Source organism: Pristis pectinata, chromosome 8 (assembly GCF_009764475.1).
Source record: "Pristis pectinata isolate sPriPec2 chromosome 8, sPriPec2.1.pri, whole genome shotgun sequence".
NCBI lineage: Eukaryota > Metazoa > Chordata > Chondrichthyes > Rhinopristiformes > Pristidae > Pristis > Pristis pectinata.
In genome coordinates, this window is record NC_067412.1 from 66401841 (window position 1) to 66422555 (window position 20715).

Genomic DNA, 20715 nt, shown 5'->3' on the forward strand with positions numbered 1-20715 from the left:
AATGGCACAGACTTGATGGGCCAAGTGGCCTAACTCTGCTCCTATGTCTTATGGTCTCATTATGACACTGGACTCCACATGCACCTCACTGGTAAATTTGTCCAATAATCTGGGCAACTTTAAACCTCAAGCAGGGAGTTCCCCTCCACTTGAGCAGTATAACTGCAAGGGATTAGTATTTTAACATGGCTTATTCCAAAATATTTGAACATAGAAATTGGTTAAACATTTTGAAAATTTTCTCAAAAATGTAATAGTTTAATTTTTTTTTTACAGTTTTGGAATAATTCTGAATGTTAGCTGTCTAAAGCCAGATGTTGTTCAGTTTGCAAAGATTCTTCAGCAGTTTTGCGGGTGGGGTTTGATTTGCACACGACACTGCAACCCCATGCCTCCCTCTTCCCATCATAATATTGTATTTATATGCAAGAAACCTATTTGCCCTGCATGTGCTCATGATGAAGTCTGCAAGCAATTTTTTCCAAGAAACTGTAATGAAGGACAATGGGAAAGTAGCCTGGAGATCTTGATAGCATGTTCAGCTTGCCCTTGACCCCAAAATTCAGGCAGGATCTTATAACCTAAAATACTCAGAATTTCAAGTGTGGTCTAACTAAGGTCTGGAGAAATCTTGTTCACAACTTCTCTAGTTATCAATTTAATCCCTCAAAAAATAAATCCTATTGCTAGTTTGCTTTTCCTTTACAAAAAAGAAGCCGTACACTGCAACTTTTATTGATCGGTGTTTGCATACTGAGAGATCCTTTGTGGATCTACCTCAGCAGAGCAAACAACCTTCATGAACTGCAAATAAGGTTTCTGTGAGCTTAAAGAGAAAGGTTTCCACCTGCTGAAGAAACTCTTTCCTCTCGCGGGAGAGTCTGGGACAGAAGCTTAAAATTAACACTGGGAGGTGTTAGGAAAAACTTCTACATACAAAGAGCAGTAGTAATTTTGTTTAGACAAGGGCCTTAAGGGACATACAGGCAAGATGGGTGGATGGTATTAAGAGGAAGCTTGATGCCTGTGAAGATATTTTGACTAAACAACATGGCTGTACCTCATGTACTTCAGCAATCCATAGGAGGCAATCAGCGAGTGGACCATACTAGCCTGGAAGAGAAAAGAAAGTTAATTAATCAATAGCACAAAGGGAAGATATGAATGTACTACAAATACTTCCAGGCTTTCAATAACAAAGCAGTACACCAAGTGTGCTGGACATGGATTTGTGCTCCTAATTCCTTATATATCAATTCAAGCTCTCTCTCATTCTACTGGGAAGCAACAAACAAATGCCTGAATTTTTCCATGGAACATTTGAATTTTTAAAACAGCAAATTTTTTCATGTAAACAGCTTCATTCAGCCAATTTAGGAACAGAAGTGATGTAGCTGATAACGTATATAATCTTCAAAAACAATAAAATACACTCGAGTATAATCAAGTTTGTGCTGTAGGGAAATAGCAGTCAATCTGCAAACAGCAATATCCCAAAAGATCAATTGTTTTGCTTTTAGTGATCAAAAAATGATCAATTATTTTGTTTTTAGTGGTGTTGCTTGAAAAATAGGCCAGGATACTAGAACTTCCCTCTTCTTTTTTGTAAAATATCACCACGATTAGGTCAATATGCATAGACAGAATTAGTCAAATGAATTATCCAGAAGGCAACACTACAGCAAGTTCCCTTAGTAATGCATTAGAGTATCTCCCCAGATTATATGCAGACTGGTAAACCAATAATTTTCTAATTCAGAGGTGAGATTGCTGCTGGTGCACCAAGAATTATACCATGGAATGAAATTGAACTGGAGTACATGTTTGGCTTAAAATCATTCAGTCTCACAAATATAAATCTGCACTTACAAAGTGGAGTTAAAATGAAACCATGTGCAAATAATGCTTTATAAAGGCAAGTCAAACCACTATTTCTGTAGATTAAAAAAATACATCATTTATTTTAATCATCCACCAGCAGTAAACTGCTCATGAGATCTAAAACTCCCAGAATATACAAATCTTGAAGCTTGTTTCCAAAAGCTCCTAAATCTAGCAGCTGAATAAGCTGCCTATTAAAACTTATAGTTCTACACTTTAAACAGCTTCAAACATTCAAGCTGATTGTCTTTGTTGCATCATAGGTGCAATGTTTAGGTTCAGCTCAAACAGAGGGAGCAACAATCTGTACATGGCAGGAAGGAAAAATGAGCTTGGTAAGGCTAAAATGAACATGAAGGAAGGTGCTTCTGTTTGTTTAATCCTGTTTCGTGAAGCCCCAGGGTATTATTCTAAGAGGTCCTCAGGGAAACACCAGTGACCCTACCATCATCTACTGCATTTGCTTTGAGCTCCAGAGTGATGGTAACAATGGTCTTCTCTATTCCCAACTCTTCTGACCAATGTCAGCCTGCATCAAGACTTGCATACATACATACAAGCTTGAATTGATCATACAGTTAACTTCATGATTAACTCAAGCAACTAAAAAGCAAAGTTGCATCCAGATTACGCCCTCTTTGCGCTGCTACTGTCAGGCAGGAAGAACAGAAGTCTGAAGTTCCACACCACCAGGTTCAGGAACAGCTACTTTCCCACAACCATTAGGTTCTTGAACCAACCTGCACAACCCTAACCCTCAGCAACAGAAATACCAGAGACTACCATGGACCTGTTTCTGACTGTGTTTTTTGTTCGCACCAATGCCTTGTTTTTTTTCTTCACTGTCTTGTATAACTTATATTCTGAGTGTTATCTGAACATAATGCCTGCAAGCAACTTTTTCATTGTGCCTGTATCTCACCGTACTTGTGCACATGACAATAAACTCGACTTCAACAGCATGTTAACATTTTGTAGCTTTCTCGATGATTAACTGGAACAGCCATTTGCTACCAAAGCAGAACAGAAATTGTACTCTCTACCACATGGCTTGTCCTCTAACCATTCAAGATCTTTCCACCACCTGCTGAGCTTGTCAGGAGTGTGATGGGATGCTGAAAGCTCATCCTCATGGTTATGAGTAAGAATCTAGAAATTTATCACCATCTGGAATAGAGATGGTGACATGATCAGCACCTAAGCATTCAAATAAATACCCATCTTCTCCATCTTACACATCACCTTATTTTTCTTAGGCAATCCTTAAGGATCAAGGGCAACTTTCTTCCACTCCAGTTTTGTCGGTTCTGAGGAGGCTAATAAGGCCAATGTGAAATCTGAAAACTTTTCTGCAGATGGGGCAAGTGGTGACTGACAGTTTGAATGGATAGTTTGTGAAATAATGTGTTGCTTCTGCTTCTCACACAGGGTTCTGTGCTCAATGCATGTTCTCGAGGTTCTCAATAGCATCCAGGGTGCTCCTTCTCCACCTTGAGCAGTCATGGGCCTGAGATCCCCAGGAGTCAGTAGAATATCGCATTTGTTCAAGGAAGCTGTGAACACCTCCTTCAATCCTTTCTGCTGATGGCCTGGTAATCTCTTCCTATGACAGGGCTCGGAGTAGAGTCTATTGATGGGCAGGTGTACGACGTAGCCTGCCCAACGTACCTAACCGAGTGTAATCCGCAGGCAGAAACAACTTGACATTAAAATACTTCTACCACCAAGGCGGCCAACTTGACATTAAAATACTTCTACCACCAAGGCAGAGTGGTGACAATACTGCACGGACAGGAAAATAAAAGACAGAACACCTGCCAATTCATCAGGCCTGTATCATCCTTCATCGCGACGTTATCTGTTATCGTTCCCAGCAGAATTTGATTTGATTTCTGACACATTCGATACTTGCCGCCCCCCCCCGGTGCCGACCGGAGGGCCCGCCGACCCTCCCAGCCCACCCCGGCGGTTGCTGTGACTCTCCTGCCCCGTGGCCTCAGGCTCCGACCCCTCTCCCTCACCGCCGACAGCTCACCCACCCCAACGCCCCGTCGCTCGCTTACCCGTCGGGAGATCTTGGAAAGGGAGTCGCATCTCTCGATATAGTCGGGAGCATAGATGTAAGTTGTGTTGGTGGCGATGGGCGACTCCAAACCCTCCGCCTCCATCTCCGACAGACCGCCGGCTCCGGCCAGCGTCTCCCTCCAACTCGTCCGCCTACTGCAACCCGGAAAAGAGTCCGAGTACCTCTCCCGGCTGAAGGACCGTTCCGCCTCCTCCGGCAGCAACAGCTCGGGGAAAAGACAAGGGTTGTGCATCAGTGTACTGAACCGGGAAAACGTTGCCGAAAGAATCAGAATTATTATCACTGGCATGTGACCTGAAATGTGTTGGTTTACGGCAGCAGTACAGTGCAAGACATAAAAATCTGTAAATTACAAAAGTAAATAAATAGTACAAAACAAAAGGAATAATGAGGTAGTGTTCATGTGTTCATGGATCATCCAGAAATCTGATGGCAGAGGGGAAGAAGCTGTTCCTGAATCATTGAGTTTAGGTCTTCAGGCTCCTGTACCTCCTCCCTGATGGTGGTAATGAAAAGAGGGCATGCCTTGGATGGTGAGGGTCCTTAATGAGAGATGCCACCCTCTTGAGGCACCACTTTTTGAAGATGTCCTCGATGGTGGGGAGGATTGTGACAAACTCATCAAGTGCATCTTGATACATTACGTTCGACTTTAGTTCGGTTAGTTTTTCTTCCTCGCTTTAATATCTCTTACTTCTACGCCTCCACATTTGTGCAGTGATTATTTTCTGCACAGAGTTTCAAGAATCACAAAGCATAAGCCTGGAAAGTGATCAGGCATGATATGCTCCAGATTGTCAAAAACACAGTGATGGCACTGACTGCTTTGTAACTTTAGTAGGAACAGAATACGTCTGATTATAGGGGAGAAAGATGCTACAGCCTGGATAAAATACAAATGTTAGTTATATAAACACTTTTTGACATTGAAGAAACCCCTTAAGTATGAATTGTGGGAAAACTCATTGAACCTGAAGAAGGGTCCTGACCCAAAACGTTGACCACCTGCTTCTCTCCACAGATGCTGCCTGGCCTGCTGAGTTCCTCCAGCATCGTAGTGTTTTTCTTCTAGATTCCAGCATCTGCAGTCCTTTGTTTCTCTTGGCTCAAATAGTACGCACTAAAAAGGTTGGTTTGGTTGTTGGAAGCCTGTCATTTTCAGCTTCAAGATTTACTGCAGAAGTTTCTCAGAATGGAGTCCTTGATCCACTCATCATAAGGAACTTCATCAGCGACCTTCCCTCCAGCATAAAATCAACAGTGTGGATGTTCATTGATGATTCCCCAGTCTCCAGTTATGTGGAAAGAAACAAACAATGTTTCCAGTTAATTGTTCTTTTGTTTAGTTTAACTTCAACTGATGTTTTCTCTCTTTCCCAACCTTTGACCTGAAACATTATTAGTTTCTTTCCATCCGATTCTTTTGATTTGAAATCGGTTTCTCTTTCCATATGTATGGCTTGGTCTGCTGAGTGTTCCCAGCATTTTCTGTTTTTATTTTAGATTTTCAACATCTGCAGTCTTTTTTATTCATCTGGTAATGAAACGGTCTTTGACCACCTGCAATAAAACCTGGAAAATTGTTAGGCTTGGGTTGACAAGTACCAGGAAATGGCCATAGACAAAAAGACAGTCTATCCACCTATCTTGACATTCAAGAACATCATATTGATACCAAAGACCAGGACTTTAACTGGTCCTGATACCTAATTACCATGCTTACAAGAGCAGCAAATTTACCACCCAATCAGTCTATCCTCAATCATCAGTAACATGATGGAATGTATCACTGAGGGTACAATCAAACAGCAAGTACAGACCAATAAGTTGAAAGTTTGTTGTTTGTGACATATATCAATGATTTGGATGAAAATGTAGATGGATGGATTAGCAAGTTTGTGGATGACACCAAGATTGGTGGAGTTGTGGACAGCATAAAGGACCATCAAAGAATACAGTGGGATATAGATTAGTTACATATATAGGTAGAGAAGTGGCGGATGAAGTTTAATCCGGGCAAGTGTGAGGTGTTGCAATTTGGGAGGTCAAATGAAAAGAGAAAGCATACAGTTAATGGTAAGCCCCTTAATAGCTTTGAGGTACAGAGGGATCTTGGGGGTCCAGGTCCGTAGTTCACTGAAAGTGGCTACACAAGTGGATAAGGTGGTAAAGAAGGCATATGGGATGCTTGCCTTCATTGGTAGGGGTGTTGAGTATAAGAATAAGGAAGTCATGCTGCAGCTATATAAAACTTTAGTCAGACTGCACTTGGAGTATTGTGTGCAGTTCTGGTTGCCCCATTATAGGAAGGATGTGGAGACTGTGGAGAGGGTGTAGACGAGGTTTACCAGGAGGCTGCCTGGATTAGAGCATATAGTTTGAGCTATAAAGAAAAGTTGGACAAACTTGGGTTGTTCTCCCTAGAGCATCAGAGGATGAGGGGAGACCTGATAGAGTTTTTTTAAAATTATGAGAAGCTTAAACAGAGTAGACAGTCAGAATCTTTTCCCCAGGATGCACATGTCAAACACCAGAGGACATGCTTTTAAGTTTAGAGGGGGGAAGTTTAAAGGTAATGTGAGCAGCAAGTTTTCTTTTACACAGGGAGTGGTACGTGCCTGGAATGGGTTATGGAGTAGTAGTGGAAGCAGGCAGTTTGGTGGAGTTTAAGAGGCTTTTAGATAGACACAGAAATATGAAGGGCATGGAAGGATAGGGATGATACACAGGAAGAAGACATTTAGTATAAATTGGCATCAAGGTCAGCACAACATCATGGGTCAAGTGGCCTGTCCAGTGCTGTAATGTTCTATATAATAATCTGCTCATGAATGCCTAATTCAGGATCTGCTAGGTTCACTCATCAAAACCTTCTCTTAAACATGGACCAAAGAGTGAATTCTAGAGACAGAGAGGGCAACTATCCTTGACACGTTGACAGCATTTGACAGAATGTAGAGTCAAAAAGTATGGCATCAGAAAATGAAATCAATGGGTAGCTGTGCTTAAACTCGTATATCACACAAAGCAGGACATGTGTGACTATTTTCCAACAATCATTCTAGCCTCAGGACATCTCTGCGGGGGTTCCACAGGGCAGTGCCAGGCAGTGCCCCTTAACCTGCTTCAATGGCCTTCCAGCGTAAACTCAGAAGTGGCAATGTTCGCTGGTGACCTCACAATGCTCAATTCCATTCACGATTCCTCGGTCTGTATCTACGTGCAGCACAATCAGACAACATTCAGGCTTGTGGGAATAAGTAGCAAATAACATTTGTGCCCAGCTATGGTCATCTCAACAAGAAAGTCTAACCACCTACCTTTGACATTCAATTTTCACAGTCCTGTACTACCTACATCTTGGGGGTCACCATGATTTGAAACTCAACTGCAACAATTACGTAAATATGGAGATTACAGGAGTAGGTTGGAATCTTGATATTCTGAAGTAACTCACATCTCGCAATAATGACTCACCTCCTGTCACCCTAATTCCTTCCCACCATCTTTAAGCCACAAGTCAAGAGCGTGATGGAATATTCTCCACTGCTCTGCATGATGACAGCTCCAAAAGCATTCACAAGGAGCTTAACACCATTCACAACAAAGTAGCCTGCTTGACCCTTAACATTTCATTCCTTCCACAACCAGATGCAGTGTGTGCTATGTACAGGATTTACTACGGTGACTTAACTAGGCTAGTCCGACAGCACCTCTCAGATCCGTGACCTTTACCACCAAGGTGGCAAGGGCAACAGGTGTATGGGAGCACCATCACCACTTGCAGGTTCCTCTCCAAGTCACGTGCTATCCTGACTTGGAAATATGTCACCTTTCCTTCATAATCCTGGAACCTATAGAATTGTGGGACCTCAGCACAACCTTTGGGGGCCATTATGGATGACCAGCAGACACTGGTTTTGACAATGATGCCAAGGTCACAAATGAATGAAGTCAGTGGTTGAGTATTCTATGTGATTCCTTGCTGGCACCCTAAAGCCATACCACCATTTTCAAGGCCTATGTTAGGTAGCTGAAGGAACAATTGCCATATGCCTGGATATGTGCAATCTTAGTTAACCTTGACACCATTCAGGACAAAGCATTTCATTTTATTGGCATCACACCCATTGTCTTAAACACTCACTTTCTTCTTCTCCACCAGCACACTTTGGTATGTAACATGCACAAGATGCACTTTAATGGTACCTTCCTCACCATGGAACCATGACAGGAGCATGGGAACTGCGCCACCTCCAAGTTCCACACAATCCTGATTTGGAACTATATTGTTATTCCCTCACTATTCTGGGTCAAAAATCCTGGAACTCCCTTCCTAATGACATTGTGAGAGTAACTGTACCACACAGTCCCTGATAGATTAAGGAGCTTCATCTCCTTCATTGAATGATTTTTTTTTACATTTCTGAGTGTTCAGCAGTATACTTCCCGGAAATTTTGAAATGTTAATATGAAATTTTTGAATCCCAGTTAAAGTTTAGGTGTTTCTACACTGAATATTTATTAAAAATGGGAAAACTAGGCGATACTGAATTGTATTAATATACATTATATGTTACCTTACTATTAACTGCTATCCAACCACATTACAAAAAGTTTCATGCCTCACATTTCAAACTGCACAACCTCAGGTACAGTTCTATTTAAGCAAAACTGTTAGATTAATGGTATTGTTAACCAAATATTACAAGTAAACAAAATGTGAATAACTTCCACAGTAGCTTTCATTATTTAAACAGGCCATTGGAAGTACTCAACGTATCTTTTGAATAGGAAGAAAGTTGATTTAACTGTTCTGATTAAGTTACTGGGATCGAGGAAGATATAAATCTGTTGTGATTCTCCTTCGATCAGTCTTGCTTTACAAGATACGTACTTTACCATTTTGAGCTTCATTTGGCAAACTAGGGCATAGCAACTTCTTCCGGTTTGAAAGTTTATCACTCCGTACTAGAGACCAGACTTGGGAGTGGGAGTGTTATTGGAGCCGGCATGAGCTGAGATCAGGCTGGCCATTATCATTGGTGGGGTCAGGAAGTGGGGATGTTCAGGATTCAGACCAATAATAACAAGGTGGTGGGGGAGGGGGAAGAGGTGGTAGTGGTGGAGGGGACAGTGCCAGCAGCATTGGGAAGATGATGAAAACTGCAGGTGGGGGGGGGGGGTGTGTGGGTGGTGGAAGAGAATGAATTAGGGATGAAGACTGACATCAAGATATTTGGGGGTGATAGCTGAAGATGAGTTGTAAGGCATGATAAAAATAGTCAGGGAGTTGGTTTGGGGCATGGTTGGAGGGCCCACAGATCAAAGATGTTGGGGAAGTGGGGCAGTGCAGGTCAAGGGTGGGGCTGGCCCAAGGATATGGTTACATGTTTCACTGACCTGCATACTCAACGGGTCAGTGCTACAGTTTTAAGATCACGTTGTCCTGGGTGTCCCCAAGCAGTGTGATTCGGGCTTCCTTGCAGTGCTTCTTTATGAAGAAATCACAAGGGTGACTCATACAGAAAGTGCTCAATCAACTTTCCCGAACAGTGCGATATGGCCCACAAATAGGCCATCATGTGATTTGCTCCAGGTTAAATTGATTTTCAATTGCATATTGCTGGGGAAAAAAAAGCACTGTGAGATCCAATTTCTGGGTAGGTATCTTTTAGTTCTCATGAGGATTTTTGTATGTTTGATTAGGAATTGACTCTAATCTTGCAGCCAAAAAATGTAACTAGAGGTGTTGATTAGCCTGGAGACACATTAGCAATGATGTTCCCCACAGATCAGTCCTAGACCTGCTGTTCACCATTGTATTAATAGACTGGATAGTTGTGATGGTAGTATGGTCAGTAGGTTTGAAAATACTAAAATACGTGCAAGGGTTAAGGCAACAGGGGACAATTAAGGACATATATTAACTGCTGATATTGCCAGTGATGTCCACATTCCAAATAAAAAGTTAAGACTAACACAGAGATTTGAGTCCACCATCAAATTGAACCAAAGGGAAGTGGTTTTTAACTTAGAGAAGGCAGATCGGAAAAAACACATGCTCTGAAGGAGATTGAGGAAGATTTTATTGTGATCACCAAAGGTTCATGTTCAATACAGTAAATCCATTGATGAACTTGAGGGTATTGTATTACATAAAACACAGTGCTATATTGTGTTCAGTTTGGTGAATAGATACAAGGGTCACAGGACACTCATACAGCACAGAAACAGGCCCTTTGGCTCACTGAGTCTGCATCGGCCATCAAGCATCTATTTAGACTAATCCCTCTCTCCATATTCCCATCAACTCCCCCCCAGTTTCTAATGGCCACTTCCACACTAAAATTTACAAAGGCCAATTGACTTACCGATCTACATATCTTTGGATGTAGGAGGAAGCCCTTGTGGTCACAGGAGAATGCGCAAGCTTCTCAGAGAGGTCAGGATTGAATGCACCATCACCCTTAATAGTGGTCTTGGAAAAGTTTCAGAGAACTACATAAATGATTCTTTGCATGATGGATAAGTAGTGGTCTTCAAAAAGGTCCAAATAACTGCAAAAAAGGCTTTGAGTTATGATAAAATTAGCATTAAGTTTTCAATTGCTCTCACTGTTGGCTTCATTTTTATGTGGAGGGATAGGGAAGAAAAAATAAGTTCTTTGAAGAACCCATAATCCCTGAGTAGCCTAGCTCTAATTGTTCTGAATTCCTCAACAAAGACATAGACATAGAAACATAGTAAATAGGAGCAGGAATAAGCCATTCAGCCTTTAGGCCTGCACCACCATTCGACACAATCATGGCTGATCATCCATTTAAATATCCCATTCCCATTTTCTCTCCATTTCTCTTGATCTTTTTGACATTAAAAAATAGATATGCCACCTTCTTGTATATATTTAATGACTTGGTCTCCATTGCTAGAGAATTTCATAAGTTCACCACCATATGGGTGAAGAAATTTCTCCTGATCTCAATTCTAAATGGCTTGCCACATTATCCTGACACTGTGACCCTTGGTTCTGCTCTCTCCAGCTGTCAGGAACACCCTCCCTGTATCTGGTCTGTCTAAACCTGTTATAATTTTCTATGATACCCCCTGTCATTCTTCTATAATACAATGAATATAGGCTAAACTGACCCAATCTCTCCCTTATGCTGGTTCTGCCATCCCAGTACATAAGGGTGCCACAAAGACAAAAATCAGCTCGTTTAATTATCAATTATATTGTCCATTAATTTTCCTATCTCAAGGGAGCACAGACTCGGTCTCTGTAATTGACCATCGTAATTTAACTTCCATATCTTTCTAGCACTGTACCCCTCCAAGGCAAGTGTATCCTTAGTAAGGTGTGATGAACATTAAGTGGAACTGGATTTCATATCTTTGATGTTGTTGACAGGCCATCTGGAGAGAAGCTTGTGTGTGGACAAGGATTGATCCATAGAGATTTCAAAAGTGACATTGCAGAACTGGAAAAAGCACTGACAAGGGATTTTCAAGCCACACCATTGGGTAAAATCGGGTAAGGTTACCTCATCCTACTGACAACAGGTAAGAGGTGTAGAAGGATGTATTTGTTAACTACATCATAAACTAGGTCAAAAATGGATTATGCATCACAGTAACAGAGAAAGACTTTGATTGGTGCTCTTACAGTGCTGTGCCAGTGCAGAAACCAATTAGAGAATTTCAAACATGGAACTGGGCATAGATTTGCAAGGCAACACAAAAATTTAGGAAGACAACAACAGAACTCCATTATATATATGCAAATAATTGTTCAGGTAAAATAATATCAGTTAAAACTATTAGCACAACAAAAAAAAATTAATTTGCTGTTTTAATAAAATATTTTAGTAACTGATCTAGATTTTCCCTGAGGATAGATAAAGTATTGAAGTAGGTTGAATTAAGTGAAGTATAATTGATATCTTGTTAGAATATGATGCAGTTTTCAAGGCCATTGTAGATATGAAGATATCATATTCAGAAGTATCATCTAAAACAGCTTGCTCTGCACTCTCAGCTTCCATTCTACTTTTTACCCCTTTGCTATAATACTCAAACACAAAAGTTTATGCAATTGTTGAGTGCACATCTGGCATTCCAAGTAACTGAGCTGCCTCGTGAATGCAGTTGTAAATCATTCTGAAGTTCCACAGGCTTGAGCGTCCTTGTGTGCAAATGATAAAGGCATATTTATACGTTAAACAGCTCATCCACAAGAAAATCGTTGAGCAAATGGCAAAGATAACAAGTATATTGCCAAAATAAACGAAAGATTCTGTTCTAATTGATTTTTAAACTGTACTTGACTTCTAAAAGAGTTTCTTATAGATTAAGATAAGGCAGATGTGTTACAATGATCATTGTTGTCAACGTGTAAATTTCTTTTAAAAAATATAAATAAAAAGGAAATACAAACTACAGGACCAAAATCTATGTTGTCCTTGTCAGTGAGGAAAAAACACTTTTTCATTACATTGCTTTATTTGTTCCTGGGGTTTACTTTTCTCCAACTTATGAGAACTATGTATTCTTAATGCAAATTCAGTATGCTATGCAACACTGAAAACATTATGATGGGAAGTGACGTTGAAGTAATTTTACTGTTTATATATTAGTTTACATCGAAAATACATAGTTTTCATTTCATGTACCATACTTTCCGTCCTAATAAGTTTATACAGGACTAGAAAAGTCATCCATTAGCACAAATTAATTGAATTTTGAGCTTAATAGTCTGCAATAAAGCCATGCATAAAGTTTTGCTTTATTTAATGATGCAATTTTTCTGCATTTACCATTCACTTAAAAGATTTATATAAAATCTCAGATCTTCCTCAGTCTCTACCAAACAATAGGGGGTTCAAAAAAAATACACTAGGTCATGCGTCCCTGGAAGATTTAATTGATACAAGTATTTCATTCACAGTCATTTCTTCTTTGCAACTGTGAGTGAACAAAGTTTCTGGATTATTAGTGTCGGGTAACATCCAATTTTCATTGTGCTTCTTGGTGCTCAGTCTTGCAATTTAATCTGAGCCAATAAACTTAATGATCAGCTTACTGCACTTGGCACCCGTCATCTGGTAAGAAATCTTCCATGTATATGGCTGCAGCCTTCAAAAGATAAGTCATGGTACCGAAGCGACCACTTGGAGCACTGTCATAAAGCAGTTTACAAATCCCAGTGGCTTTATCCTTCTCTAGCATTTCATCATTGGCTCCCAAAGCTGTCTAATAAAAGAAGTGAGAATACAGTTAATGCCACAGCCCTGTTAAAGAATGAATAGTTCAGACTCAAGATGAATCTAGAGGAATAATGTATTTTTGTTTTATCTTATTTGTTCTTGAAACATGGAGATGCCACAAGGACAGGATTTATCATCCATCCTCAATTATCTAACTTAGTTGCATCCTGATGGGCCAGGCATTTCAGAGAACACTGCTATGAGTCACATGTAATGTCAGTAGATTTCCTTCCCTACTTCCCTGAAGGCCATTTGTGAACCAAATGTACTCTTACAACAATCCAGTAATTTCATGATTACTATTATTCCAGCTTTTTATTCCAAATTTATTAAATGATTTGAATTTAAATGCTTTGTGAGCTTCTATGGCAAGACAAATGTATTTTTCCATATCAATAATCTAAGTCTCTGAACATCAGTCTGGTAACAACCGTTATGGATTCAGACTCCCACTCTTGTATTATTCACGGCACTTAACTATTTCAGAAATTTCCAAAACATTTACAGCATTGATGGAGAAAAAAAAGGAGAGAATTGGTGCCCTTAAGTGATTACAAAACTGGATGCAAACTGGATTTTGTAGATTACCCTCTCCCCCTCCAAAACTTTAGCCAGCAAAGGGATTGGAACCAGAAAAGAAAAAAATAAAATCCCTTTTTGTGTTCTTACCTGCTCCTCCACAAATAAGTTATTTGCTATGTGTGCGATGTGCTCAATATGAATTGTTCTACCAATGTTCTGTATATCTACATCCACCAATGTGGTCAGTACAAGGATCGCCTCCACGAGAAGTTGCCGATATTCTGGCTGTGGCACACAATTTAGGAAAGTCTCCACCTGAACAGCAAACTTAATTTCACCAGGAGTCATCTGTTCAGAAAAAAAATGATCAAGTAAATGAAAATCTGCATCTAGCATCTATATTAATAATGTCACCTTCATTATATGGTAGAGAACCAAGCCAAATGCTTTAAGTTCTAAGAACTGAAAACCAAGGCAAAAAGAATGTATGAGAATGGACTCAAAGGAAACATAAAATGTCCTTTGTGAACATACAATATGTTATGCTATTCAGTATGCTATGCAACACTGAAAACATTATGATGGGAAGTGACATTTAAGTAATTTTACTGTTTATATTAGTTTACATTGAAAATAGAGTTTTCATTTTATGTACCATACTTTTCATCCTGTCCTATTCCATGTGAAAATAGGAAAGGGCTGGTCAAATGAACATGGGTCAAATAGGAGCCAAGAGAATAAATCATCATGTGGGCTGAGGCATGATGAGGGTGTTGCTAATGTCACAGTTGAGGAGGAGTTAACAGAGGAATAGAATAGGACAAAAACAAATTAAGGTTGTTAAAGGTTTGTAACGCAGTGAGTTTGGATGGGATGTATCTGGATTTGGTTATAAGCTTCCAACAGTCTGAGATTTAGGAGTGATGCAGAAAAATGGAGAATTGCAAGTTTACACCCCTGACAATTACAGGCCAGTCAGCTTAATCTCAGTGCTCGGTAAACAATCTGAACAAAATTAATCACATCTTAAGAAATATGGGTTAATAAATGAATGCTGTTACAGATTGTTAGAGATAATATTTGACAAAATTAAAAGGGTTCTTTGAAGTAATAGAAGATTGATGAGAGTAATGCAATTGAAAGAGATATTAAAAATAAATTTCAGGTACCACCGTGTTATAAACCCATTAGTAAAGTTGTTGCCCACAGGATTAAAGGTGTAGTGTCTCAATGAGCTGAGGCACAGATAGAAGACAGCAGTAGTGAACTAGTGAACAGCTGTTTTACCAGCGGTACTGAGTTATCGAATGGTGTTTGCCCAAGGATCACTGCTCTTTGGACTGAACTGGGATAGAATGAGTAAAACATTCTGTTTTCACATAGCTGGAAACTATATATCTGTTTCCACAGTCCCTATTAGTGAAGTCCAGTTCATAAATTACTCTATTAAAAAGTATCCACCTCTCAACAGTGTTTGCTCCAAGGACAGCAACCCCAGCTTCTCCAAACTAACCACGCAAACTGAATCCCTCATTGCTGGAACCATTCTAGTGAACCTTGAAGGTGGTACAACTTCGGTTGGCTACATTTGGAATATTGTGTGCAGTTCTGTCACCACATTACGGGACGGATGAGGAGGCGTTGGAGAGGTGCAAAAGAGGTTCACCAGGATGTTGCCTGGATTAGAAAGTATAAGCAAAAAGGAGAGACTGGACAAACTTGGATTGTTTTCTCTGTATTGCGAGGCTGAGGGGTGACTTGATAGAAATATATAAAATTTATGAGAGTCATAGATATGGTAAATAGAGTCTTTGTCCCAGGGTGGAAGTGTCAAATACTAGAGGGCAGAACTTTAAGGTGAGAGGGGAAAAGTTTAAAGGAGGTTTACAAGGCAAGCTTGCTTGCTTGTTATACATACATACATACACAGAGTATGGTAGGTGCCTAGAACATGCTGCCAGGGGAAGTGGTGGAAGCAGCTATGATAGCAACATTTAAGAGGCGTTTAGACAGACACATGAATAGGCAGGGAATGGGGGATATAGATCACGTACAGGCAGGCATGCAAATTAAATTGGCATAATGGTAGGCACAGAAACTATAGGCCAAAGGGCCTGTTCCTGCGATGCACTGTTCTATGTAATGGAGGAAGATGCCAGACCTTGAGTTGACAGATTCTGCTGGTGTCGTTTCTGCAGTTGATTATTGTCGACCAGGGAGCCGACCAGGGAGCCGACCAGGGAGAGGGCTATTCTGGATTTAGTGCTGTGTAATGAGCAGGATTTGATAAGAGAACTCGAAGTAAAGGAGCCATTGGGAGGTAGTGACCATAACATGATAAGTTTTTATCTGTAATCGGAGAGGGAAAAGGGCAAATCAGAAGGGTCAATTTTGCAGTTGAACAAAGGAGACTATGGAGCCATGAGGGAGGAGCTGGCTAAAGTTGACTGGGCGGGCATCCTAGCAGAATTGTCAGTGGAACAGCAATGGCAGGTATTCTTGGGAATAATGCACAAGGTGCAGGATCAGTTTATTCCCCAGAGAAGGAAAGACTCAAAGAGGGGAAAGGGGCCACCGTGGCTGACAAAGGAAGTCAGAGATAGCATTGTGTTAAAAAGGAAGAAGTATGGCAGAGCCAAGCTGAGTGGGAAGATAGAAGATTGTGAAATTTTTAAGTTGCAGCAGAATTTAACTAAAAAGGTAATTCGGGAAGAAAAAATGAGGTACGAAGGCAAGCTAGCCAGGAATATTAAGGAGGATAGCAAAAACTTTTTTAGGTATGTGAAGGGAAAGTAGCTAGGAACAATGTTGGGCCCTTGAAGACCGAATCAGGTGAAATTATTACGGGAAACAGAGAGATGGCAATCGAATTTACTAAGTACTTTGGATCTGTCTTCACGGGGGAAGACGTAAGAAATCTCCCAGAGGTAAGGATGGACAAAAGGCAGAGGGTGACAGAGGAACTGAAGTGGATTGACATTAGGAAAGAAATGGTGATGGGTAGACTAATGGGGCTGAAGACTGACAAATCCTCAGGTCCAGATGGTCTGCATCCCAGGGTACTAAAGGAGGTGGCTCTAGAAATTGTGGATGCATTGGTGATCATTTTCCGATGTTCCTTAGATTCGGGGTCAGTTCCTGAGGATTGGAGAATGGCTAATGTTATCCCACTTTTTAAGAAAGGAGGGAGGGAGAAAACGGGGAACTATCGTCCAGTTAGCCTAACATCTGTGGTGGGGAAGATGCTAGAGTCCATTATTAAGGATGAAATAGCGGCATATTTGGATAGCAATGATAGGATTGGGTCGAGTCAACATGGACTTGCCAAGGGCAAATCATGCTTGACTAATCTACTGGAGTTTTTTGAGGATGTAACCAGGAAAATAGACGAGGGAGATTCAGTGGATGTTGTATACCTCGACTTTCAGAAGGCATTTGATAAAGTGCTGCACAGGAGATTGGTGGGTAAAATTAGGGCTCATGGAATTGGGGGACGGGTATTAACATGGATAGAAAACTGGTTGGCGGATAGGAAACAAAGGGTAGGGGTGAATGGATATTTCTCAGAATGGCAGGCCGTGACTAGTGGGGTGCCACAGGGCTCGGTGCTGGGACCGCAGCTGTTTACGATCTATGTTGATGATTTAGATGAAGGCATTGTGAATAACATTAGCAAGTTTGCTGATGATACAAAGTTGGGTGGCAGTGCGACATGTGAAGAGGAAGTTAGGAGAATTCAAAGTGATTTGGATAGGTTGGGTAAGTGGGCAGATACTTGGCAGATGAAGTTTAATGTGGATAAGTGTGAGGTTATCCACTTTGGAAGCAGGAACAGGAAGGCGGATTATTATCTGAATGGTGTGGAGTTAGGTAAGGGGGAAAATACAAAGGTATCTAGGAGTCCTTGTTCATCAGTCACTGAAAGTGAATGAGCAAGTGCAGCAGGCAGTGATGAAGGCTAATGGAATGTTGGCCTATATTACAAGGGGAATTGAGTACAAAAGCAAAGAGATTCTTTTGCATTTGTACAGGGCCCTGGTGAGACCACTCCTGGAGTATTGTGTACAGTTTTGGTCTCCAGGGTTAAGGAAGGATATCCTGGCTATAGAGAGCGTGCAGCGTAGGTTTACGAGGTTAATTCCGGGGATGTTGGGACTGTCTTATGCTGAGAGGTTGGAGAGACTGGGATTGTACATGCTGGAATTGAGAAGATTGAGAGGGGATCTGATTGAAACATACAGGATTATTAAGGGATTGGACAAGATAGAGACAGGAAATATGTTCCAGATGTTGGGGAAATCCAGGACCAGGGGGCATGATTTAAGAATAAGGGCTAGGCCATTTAGGACAGAGGTGAGGAAAAACTTCTTCTCGCAGAGAGTTGTGAATTTGTGGAATGCACTGCCTCAGAGGGCAGTGGAAGCCAATTCTCTGGGCACTTTCAAGAAGGAGCTAGATAGGTTTCTTATAGATAGGGGAATCAAAGGATATGGGGACAAGGCAGGAACAGTATATTGATTGTTGAGGATCAGCCATGATCTCAAAATGGCGGTGCAGACTCGAAGGGCCAAATGGTCTACTTCTGCTCCTATTGTCTATTGTCTATTGTCACAGTGCTTCAAAAAAAAATTATCTAAATCCATCCCATTTAGAATGTAGGTTGTGCCACACAACTTAAGTTGATTATATTTTGGTCTTTTCTACTAATGCTGTCATGGACAGATGTATTTGCAACAAATGGCGTGGTATGCACCAGGTCAAATAAGTTATTCCTTTCTATTGGTTCTTTATGCAGACTAATCCAACAGCTATTTTCCTTCAGAACTCTGTCAATGATGGTGCTACCGAGCTTCTTAAGGCAATGGACAATGAAATTCCCTTCCAAGTATATTCTGTGACTTTGCTACTTGCAAGTATTATTCAACTGATTCAATAACTGGGGAAGGATGGTTAGAGGTAATCAGGAGGAGGTTTCCTTGTGCTTGTTTGACTTGATACAATGAGACTTCATGGGGTTTTAGAGTCAATGTTAAGAATTCCCAGGGCTACTGGACAGAATGTACACAGGGGCTCAGATGAAGAAGTCTGGTATGTTGCCTGTAAAATATAGAGCTTAAGTAAAATATATATATATGGCTTAATCAGTCTTTTAGTCAGCTCTCCTAACTTAGAGATTAGTCCCCTGATACTCATGGGGAAGACCTTTGAAAGTTAGACTGGGCTGGAGCAACTTTGCTGTGTCCAAATTCGATGCCTAGGTTGACGCTGGATCATCTGTCTTGTTTTATCCTTTTTCTGTTTTAACATTGCTGTCATGATAAAAACTGATTGCCTATGGGGCAGTCGAGACATCCAAATTGCATGTATTGTGACTGATACATCTTTATTGTTGGTAATGTTCCAAAATGGAACACAGATCATATTCAAGCAAAGATCAATAGCTAAAATAGCAGATATTAAAGAATGATGACTTTAACTAAGGGATTGGTTTCAAGGCAGCTTTAAAAGTAGGGGACGTTTAGGGAGGTAATATCAAAGCTTAATTCCAAAATACCTGAATGCAAAGCCATGAACTATAAACAGAGAGAGTGGGCAAATGCTTAAGAGGGTAGTGGAAGGAAACTAATATCCATGGGCCTGTGCAAATTCTTAAAAAGTTAAAAAGAATGTGAGTGCATGAACATTATGCTTCTGACTTGCAGTTAAATTTGTTTCTTCATTGTAAAATAGGATAAGTCATGCAGACTGCTCTCATGCACCTTTAAATATTCCAGTCATGAGAAGAGAAAGAAATTGAAGTAGAGAACTTTTTTTTCAGCAAAAGCTAATAATCTGTTTTCTGGTCTGAACAATGTCACCTCTGTCCTACATCATTTAATATTCTATTACTGATAGCGGAATTGGTAGGTGAAATTTGTTACTGAGACATACAAAATTAGAAGGTCCTGCTTTGTGGTGTTAGTTGTTAGCTAATGAAATTTTGGATTTAATGTCCAAGATGGGATAAAAGTCATTTCCTAATTAAATTCCTTTCCAGAGATAAGATCTGTAAGTGCATACGCACATTGAATGAAGGGAACATTGCCACGGGTTACAGTGCTTCCCATCTGCTTTCATTCTTACTGCCCTTCTAGACTTGTAGGTCTAAAAAAAACTGATGGCTCAGTATCTGCATTCCAGGTGCTTATGTGCATGCCAAAGCCTCAATATTGCTGCAGGAAACATTTGGTCATTACAAGATCAACACAAATCAAAAACAAGTCCTCCAAGTCCTTAGGCAAAGCCTTATCCCCACCTCCCCACGCAACCTGATCACCAGCTCTGTTCTCACTACCCCACCAACTAGATTGTGAACCCAAAAATCCAGGACATCAAGCAGGTGACCTCACCTTTGAGGTTCTGATATCTGTGCCCACCTCCGACTGATATCTTGACCCCCCCTACCTTAGACCTCTAGCCAATCTGTTTCTCTTTGTATACTCTGTAGTGTCCTCATGCATTATTAATTTAACAAAATCAGGAGCACAAAAATAACATTTATTGGGTAGCTGTGCAACATTAATTTAAGATGTCTCTTCAGGTATCATATGTTTCTCCAGGCCATAATCTATTATTTTTAAATTGTGCTGGGAGAGATGACTAGAGCTAAATTTGATATCCCATAAAAACAGCCACAGAGATCGTCATGCAGGATTAATCCATGCTCATTGCTTCCAATTCAGGCAGCAGACCAAATTCGTTCTGCCTGTTAATTAACATGATTACAACATGCAGCCTGTGCTGCTGTATGGCCACATGCCCCATAACACAATTTGATACTGCAAGTAGCTGGCACCCATTAAAGCCAGTCTGTGCAACTAAAAGTCGGCCTGCGTCACAAAGGGGAGATGCATTCTGCAGCAGGTGGTAAATTGCAGCAGGAATGTGTCTACTGAAGTGTAGGCTTGTCACAAACTGTTC

At 40.7% G+C, this 20715-nt stretch overlaps 2 protein-coding genes across 4 annotated transcripts in view; both read right to left on the reverse strand.

The window, feature by feature from the left end:
- The window catches only part of hdac8 (histone deacetylase 8), a 69846-nt gene extending 65756 nt beyond the window's left edge, over nucleotides 1-4090 (reverse strand). For both annotated transcript variants that reach the window (XR_007956765.1, XM_052021340.1), the window contains exons 1-2: nucleotides 3945-4090; nucleotides 1061-1113 (exon numbers count right to left, since the gene is read on the reverse strand). Coding sequence is in view for 1 of the 2 variants with exons in the window: in XM_052021340.1 (XP_051877300.1) it covers nucleotides 1061-1113; nucleotides 3945-4049 (158 nt within the window). In the remaining variant the exon portion in view is untranslated. The remainder of the gene's footprint in view (nucleotides 1-1060; nucleotides 1114-3944) is intronic.
- A 5977-nt stretch (nucleotides 4091-10067) lies between these two features.
- Nucleotides 10068-20715, reverse strand: part of phka1a (phosphorylase kinase, alpha 1a (muscle)) — a 95020-nt gene continuing 84372 nt past the window's right edge. For both annotated transcript variants that reach the window (XM_052021063.1, XM_052021062.1), the window contains 2 exons: nucleotides 13903-14103; nucleotides 10068-13219 (listed from right to left, as the gene is read on the reverse strand). In XM_052021063.1, coding sequence (XP_051877023.1) covers nucleotides 13046-13219; nucleotides 13903-14103 — 375 coding nt within the window. In that variant the 3' untranslated portion in view covers nucleotides 10068-13045. The remainder of the gene's footprint in view (nucleotides 13220-13902; nucleotides 14104-20715) is intronic.